We start from the raw sequence: 7,608 nt of genomic DNA, 5'->3' as shown, positions 1-7,608 counted from the left end.
TAACTAGCAATATTTATTTTATCCTACCTTGTGTCAAGCTCTGACAACCCAAGACAGTCAGCTCTGCGTGCACCTGGGAAGTACCCAGAACTTCAGAAATGCCTGTAAGTGATACGTGAGAGAGTTTTGTGTTCACTTGTGAGGTGCTGAACAAGGAACCAGCAAGCACAACTTAAGAGTCCCTGTCTGTTTTGAGTAACTGCTCCCAAGTGGTACAGTTCCCCCATTGAGTGAAAGCTCAAGTGTTTTATTTCCAGGGTGAAAACACTCCCAGAAAGAGCCCCTAAAGTTGCACGCTGAGATTCTGCAGCATGGGGAAAACCAGAAATCATGTGATTTCAACAACTTCTGGAAAACATACATAGATGTGCATGGAGTGGGAAGTCACAGAGTGTTTCTTCCATGCCACGTTAACACAGCTCAGTGCTAACCTTGGTGTAGGCTCTAAGAATGGCAGTAGATGTAAAATGCTATGGGATAAGTGTGAAGACAGGGACCACTCCAAGGCATAGTGGATGCAAACAACGATCATTTGCTCCATACGCTAGGCAGAAATGAGGCCCAGGACTGCCAAGTTTGATATATCTTTGCTAGAAATCCAAAATAAGGCCCATTGCTCATGCTACAGGGTGAAATGTGTTTCAGGTGCTAAAAGACTGCCTATTTCATATATCTTAACAGTTTTGAAGAAATTATCCATATACCCAGGAGAAGGTGTTGGAGTACTGTGTTGTGTATGCTAAGCTGGATGTGAAGTGCCCTGGACCCAACACTCATCTGCCATGTACAAAGAGGTGCAAGATCAGAGGGACTGCAGAATTGGATGTGCTTTATCTTAGCCAGACCCAACACCTGGGTGGGTTGTTGAGGACCACTTTCTCTCTTTAAGATTACACTAAAGATAATTTCAAATCTTTTTTGTTTTCTCTTTATTGTACTTGGTCAGAATGGGGCCAAGGCTCATTGAGTGTTAAGTAGGCACTGTTGATTGGGCTGTAAGGCTGAAAAAGGCAGAAACTTAATGATTATACAATCTGAAAAACAGGAAGGGCCAAAAGGGACAGAAAGGCTTTCTTGGAGAGAATTTATTCTCCAATAAAATGACAAACTACATTTCATAGATTTTGTTATCAGTCTTCTTTCTACTGTAATCCTATCAAGCTATATGAAATCTCAGGGGAAACAAAATTTATGACTAAAAGGTTCATGTGACAGATCATGCATACTAAAAAATAACTGCACTGGCTCAAGCCCTGTTAAAAAGGCATGTACAGCAGGGTGAACACATCACTTTCTCCCAAATAAGCCAAACTGCCACAGGTGCTGAGCAGAAGTGCAATATTGCAGAACAGGAATCATACAAGGTAACTGCTATTTCAGGAGGAAATTCCCTTCCTGTCTCTGGTGAGTGTGATACTCCTAAGGAGACATTTTACAGGGAAATTCGCAGAGGATGTGGCTGGTCCTTCTCATAAAGCCTTCCAAAAAGTGTCGCTGTTAAGAGCGGTTTCGACGTGCCATGCTTGCTTTTCAAACGCCCATCACGTAGCACCTGGTGGGAAAGGGAAAAATGGCACTAATAGTCGACTAACAGAGTAGCAATACTGCATTGTACAGAAAGAATAGGTTCTTAGATGCTGAATATTTTGATGCAACACTATTAAAAACAGTCACGGTAGTGAAAGAAAACAAAATTCTCTCTGGGTCTGCCAGAGCCTCCCCATTATAGTCTTCCTACACTTTCTTGGACCCAGAAATCCTTAAACTTTCCTCTGTCTTTAGAAATAAAGCCCATTTTCTACACCTCATAAGAAGGTGAGAGTGAGACAAACTAATTTGTTAGATTCTCTTTAGTAACTTATATAAGGAAACAAAGGTCATATGCACATCTAGTACATACTTCAAACATTTTTTGATTTGTGGACCCCAGAACAATTTTCAGATGGAAATTGAGAATTTCAAGCTACTGGCCATATATAGCTTTTCCTAGTTCCTTTTTATGTATCCATTTGAAATCACTGTACACCAACTGTGATCACCTGTAAGAACTTGTTTTGCCCCATGACAAAAGGTAAGCATGTATTTTTTAAGAAAATACAGCCTATTGTTTTAAAATTAGACCACAATCATATCTCTAGGATATCAATAAATTCTTTGATGTGCCTATTTTTACAGAAGTCTCATTCAAAAACAAGAATGAAGGGTGAACAATGCTTTTCCATTTCCTACTTCGTAAAAAAATCACCCTTGTTTCCCCTAAAATTTTTCAGGTCTTTCTCACTGTCTTCATTGTCTCTTGTAAGCTGTTAAATACTTCTTCCAAATCAATTAGGATTTCATCTAGCCTATTGCATAAAACTAATCTAAGGTTTATGAATGAAAACATCTTTTGCCAAAAATAAAATATGAACTGCCAAATAAAAAAAAAAATAAACCCCACAAACCCCTCAAAAAATCACTTTTAACATTCTTAACTTCATAGAATCTCTGCTCTTACACATGATACGTCTAAGTAATTTTTTTTGTTTGGACAATTTCTCAGAGTATTTTATTTATTTTTCTCCTAAAATGACCATTATGGGAAACCTGTAGAAAACAGCTCATTGAAAGCTGTGGTTTCTTCATTTATGATCTGAAGTGGGAAGGCAGATTTTCTAGATTGATTCAATCCTCCATTTAAATCTGTCCCCTTGGGTTCCAGACAGCAGAACCGAAGAAAGCAGTTCTTGGATTGGACTTTGCTGCCAGATCAATTTTCAGCGCCACAGTGTGAGAAACCTTGCAACAAGCAGCTCCAGGGTGTCCCATTACCTCGAACTCCCCAGGGGCCAGCTGCACCCCGCTGTACAGCACTTCTGGGAAGATGTAGCTGGTGCCAAACGTGCCACTGAGGGAGAACATCTCAAACTTGGTCTGAGCCGTCTCCACGGGCTGCCCACATGTGCTCAGGTTTGTGCTGGGACACTTGAGCAGAGTGCAGATCTGTGGGAGGAGGAGACAGAAAGGCAAAACACCACTGAGCTTTCAGCAACCATGAGCTAGATTTGGTAGCAAACAAAGTTCCCAGGATGCAGTAATGGACAAATGTTTTTAGATGGCTGGCACGTGGCCACACTCACCTCTAAACATGCAATTACCTGCCAATGGTATTTTATGAGAGAACCGTGAAGCCCATCAAATGCACCCAGGACATAAACTTCATCTCTCCTCTTGCTTGACATCTGGTAGACCAGATGACAGCAAAGGTCTCCTTGGCAAACACTGTAATTTCCATCCTTGTGCCCGAGTTCTCTGAAAGTGAATATATCCTTCCGGACAGTTCCTGAGAAAGTGTCATTTTCTCCAGGGAACTTCTCAATGCTTGTGGCATGCAAACTCCAGTTGATGGCAGGGGGGTAGGTGGGGGAAAGACGGGGGTGTGCACTCAACTCTGCTAGCAGGAGACGTCCCTCCTCGGTGGCACTGTCGTAGTGGTAGGCAGCAGGTCCCTCTGGTGTGAACAGCCCACTGCCTGCCAAGGACACCACCAGCCCCCCCTTAGCCAGCACCACACAGCATGGCTTGGCAGGGGTGCCAGTCACCCCCCACATCACACCAGCATTGCTTTTCAGTGATACTCTTTTCATTCAATACAGTACCGAGAGGTTTTGGAATAACTTTAAAGCACTTAAAAGCTGAAATACCCATCCTAGTGCTAAAGCTTAGGTTCATTTAAAAATAAATCATAGCTCTCAGAGTGGCATATTGGACAAAGGAGACAATCATGGGGGTAGTTATGTTTCACTGAAATACACACAGGGCTATGGCCTAAACTCAATCTATTTAGGGCAGGCAAAAATGCTCCCTTTTAGTTTTCGCTTTGATTCAGGGAAGAGTAACAGATACAGCTACATCCTTTTCTCAGTAAAGAGAAAAAAAAAAAGGCAGTACGTTGTCATCTTATTGCAAAAGTCCCATACCTTCTTGGTGATTTCTCACAGGCACCTCCTCACACAGCACTGACTCATTCTCCTTCACAGCACAACCAACAAACTCCAACTCCCTCCTCAAGCACCTAACCCACTCTTTTGTAGCACTCTTCTTCTTATTGGACACAGCTGTGGCCTGTTAAGGGCAGGCCTGCTCCTAATCTTTGGTGATTAGCACAGCTGCAACTCCTCAGGGGTGAGATTGCCTTCTGCACTATTCTCTTACATTCTGTTCCTCCACAGCAGTAAATATATTTTCAGAGCAAAGAAAAACATAGTATCTCAAAGCCCTCAGCAGCCACAAGAAAAAAGAGAACGTTTTATTCAGTATACAAGTGGAATTCTCCTGTTGGTTTTACTCTACTAGGTTCTGATAAAAACATTTTTTTCTCCATTTAGCTGTTGATTGAATTTTAAATAGGAAATGCTGTCTCTAGATGGGAGACTGAAAATTTAAGTGAAACTTTTTGCTATTTTATGAAATAAAATTTCATTTTAAATTATCAAAACTTAATGTCTATTTTTCTACTTTTAGAAATGTCTAGTGTCTTAATGTCTATTTTTTTCTATTTTTACCTTTTTCAGAACATTCAACATTCTTTTACCTGAAGTTGTTTGTTGCATTCAGTACCAAATCACAAAGATCTTTAGTCCAATTAAAACACTGTTTTTCAGAGACTTCACTATGACTAAAACATTTCTGTCTGCTTCTGAATCTGGGAACGATTTCCCTGTTCCTGAATGCAACTCACCTGTCATTGCCTTGGTGGTGTTGTGAGTATTTGCAGAAAGTAAATTGACACCCATGCCCATAGCCCAGGCAGAGTGAAACTCAATTGCAGTCAGAAAGGGCAGGACATTCATCCAAGCTGTTGGGAAGAGCACAGTGTCCACCTGCATCTTGCTCACCAGGACCACGGCAGGCTCATAGAAAAGGATGTCAAAGCAAGTGAAAATGCCAAACTTCCCAAAAGGAGTCTCAAAGGTGACAGCTTCTGGCTCTTTTGGATAATCAAACTGAGTTTCACTTCTAAACAGATTGTACTGCAGGTGAAGAAAATGGCATATTAGAAACTGAAAATAAGGTAAGATTATGAACAGCTTTTGCATCTGAGACAGGCTTTAATGCACAACTGGGAGTTGAAGTAACTGAGCTGGCTAGCATAGCTTGTTTGTATCCAATCAGCTGACCCTCCCTCCTAAAATGGGGTGGCTGTGCCCCATCTACCTCCTGACAGCAAAGCCTATCCAGTATTAGCTATACTCCAAGACCAAGGGCCAAGATGTCCCCTGAGAAAGCACTGTCTAGGTTGGCTACAAATGTATCAAGGAAAAGCTAATCTTTAGTGAGTATGGAAAATTCTGTCACTGTTTTCTTACCATTTACTGTCATAAATGTAGCCCTCAAGTGCTTGGCAGCTGGCATGCACTCTGCAGCTACAGTGCTCCTGGGAATAATTTGCCTGACTGGTCAAGCAATTACTTAGTTTTCCTTCTGTCCATAAGATCATCAAATCATCCTAGACTGGTTGTCACTTTATAATAATGTAAAATTACTGTATAAAACCATCTGAAATTGGTGCCAGAGAGCTGAAAAATTTTTTGATAATAAATTAGAGGTTGATGCTGGAGTATTTCCTTACCTTATGGTAGCGAGCCACCAGTTTCCCCTGTGTGTCAAAGACGACATCCGTGTTGTACTGGTACCGACCGTCCCTGGGGCAGCTGGGATCACTGGAGTTACACAGCTTCTTGTCCCCGATATTTGCAACCACATAGATGGAGTTATTTCTGGCCATGCAGCTGAGTCGTTCCTGCACTGGTGCTGGACCAAATCTATTGCATTTTTAGTGAAGTCTTATAAAATTTTAAGTGCCCCATGTAAAAGTAATGCATTCAGAATTACTACACCATTAACTGCACACCCCCAGATGCTGAAAAAGCAATAGATCAAATAATAGGTTTTGTTCATTTTCTTCTCTGTTCATAGCATCATTTTAAATTGCCAGTCTCTTTTATCTTTAAAAAATGGCCTCCCTGCGTTCTTCTTTCCTGTATCCTTTACAATGTTATTTTCTGTGTGGATAGAAAATAACAGCTAACAGTTTCCAGCTAACATTCATACAAAGATGTGAAGAGCTTCACAAAGCAAAGACAAGAATAAATCAGTACAGAGATACAAATCTTAAATAGCTTAAAAAGCAAATTATCAAGCAAATCTTCTGATTCAGAAGAAAATTTTAGCCTTTTTAAATAATTGTTGTCTGTATGCCTTTAGTAAAAAGTGGGCACAGCATTTACAGAGCTGAGGACTCCTGAAATCTAGCTTCATAAAGCCTCAAAAGAGTACATAAAAGGTTAGCTTAGACATGAACTCAGTCTTTTCAGTGTCCCAAGCTGACATACGTTGGGACCACCTCTATGTGTAACACAGCAGATGTGCAAGTGGCTGGATTTCCAAAAGATTTTTCTTTCAGATCTAGATTAATATTTTGTGCAATTTGGTTTAGAAATCACTCAGCCACCTGAACTGAGGACTGAATCAGCTTGTCTGATCTATGCAGCTACATGACAATAAAATAGCTTCCACTTACAGAAGGTTTTCACAAGTGATCTGAATCAATAAATTTGCGCATGTTTTTAAAATAATTATTTTGCCTAAAACATCCTCATTTTTGTCCTTTTGCAAGTAAAACTGTCTCAATGCTTTTACCTGACATATTCCCATTACCATTTAATTAAGAACTCTTTTTGATGCATCTCATTTCTACAGTACTTGTGAATTTTTATAGATTAAAGAATTAGCAGATCTTAGTCATTTAATGTGAGCTGCTCAAGACTCCATGAGAAAGATAACAGGCTGAAATCACCTAAACCACTGCAGAAGGAATCACCTTGAGGGGTCAGTGCAGGGAATCCAATTCACCGCTGGATCAGGGATATCCTCCAGGTAGGGGTAGATGGATTCTCTTGTGAATTGCCAGCCATAGATGCCATCTTCAGGAGTGACAATGATGTGGGCACCCTGTCACAACAGGCTCCGTTTAAAGGGCACCCACCAACAGACAACCAGGAGGGTCAGCAGGACCAGGAAACACTGATGGACAGCCCTCACGGCAGCCCTCGTACCTGCTGGGCAGCTTCCTTGATGGCCCCTTCCAAGACATCCATGTTTTTGTTCATCAGGGCCAAAGCATCGCTGGCAGGGACAGGCTCCTGGGTGGGATGTGGCAGGATGACGGCGTGCTCATAGACGGCTGCCATGAAGGTGTCGGAGGCAAGGGCCTGAAGGGCTGCGAGTGCAAACACCACAGCAGGCAGGAGAGCCTGGGAAGGGAGCATGGCTGCAGCCTCCCAGCTCCTGGGTCAGCATGGGGAATATAAACTGGAGAGAAAGAGGAGGAGTAAAGACTAATATGTTTGCTTTGGCAATAATCTTCTGTTAAGTAATCTGAGAGATTTCTCCCAAAAAGTCAAAGAAGCTTTTCTCGGAATCTGATCTTGTTGCCAATATGAAAGGTTTTAAATAGAAGTAGAACAAAAGGCTAAGAGAGCTTGTCAGAAGCCATGTTAATGTACAAGGGGTTCATTGGAAGGAGCATTTGCACATTTCCTTTGCACATCTCTCTCCATGCTTTTG

General features: G+C 41.5%; 1 protein-coding gene across 1 annotated transcript; it reads right to left on the bottom strand.

Moving 5' to 3' along the window:
* Window positions 1-1,001: 1,001 nt before the first annotated feature.
* On the bottom strand, window positions 1,002-7,314 carry LOC136553976 (pantetheine hydrolase VNN2-like). Its single transcript, XM_066545753.1, has 7 exons — window positions 7,098-7,314; window positions 6,863-6,993; window positions 5,612-5,804; window positions 4,721-5,012; window positions 3,138-3,511; window positions 2,812-2,982; window positions 1,002-1,552 (listed from the first exon to the last, which is right to left on the bottom strand). The coding sequence occupies exons 1-7, from the start codon at window positions 7,308-7,310 to the stop codon at window positions 1,433-1,435; spliced, it is 1,494 nt and encodes a 497-aa protein (XP_066401850.1). The 5' UTR covers window positions 7,311-7,314; the 3' UTR covers window positions 1,002-1,432.
* Between the last annotated feature and the right edge of the window lie 294 nt (window positions 7,315-7,608).

Source organism: Molothrus aeneus, chromosome 3 (assembly GCF_037042795.1).
Source record: "Molothrus aeneus isolate 106 chromosome 3, BPBGC_Maene_1.0, whole genome shotgun sequence".
NCBI lineage: Eukaryota > Metazoa > Chordata > Aves > Passeriformes > Icteridae > Molothrus > Molothrus aeneus.
This window is presented reverse-complemented; position numbering and strand designations above follow the sequence as displayed.

Coding starts and splice junctions, on each gene's coding strand:
- LOC136553976 (XM_066545753.1), bottom strand. CDS start 7,310: ATGCTCCCTTCCCAGGCTCTCCTGCCTGCTGTGGTGTTTGCACTCGCA. Junction 6,994..7,097: donor TCAAGGAAGCTGCCCAGCAG/GTACGAGGGCTG, acceptor CTGTTGTGACAG/GGTGCCCACATCATTGTCAC. Junction 5,805..6,862: donor CCCTGCACTGACCCCTCAAG/GTGATTCCTTCT, acceptor AAAATGCAATAG/ATTTGGTCCAGCACCAGTGC.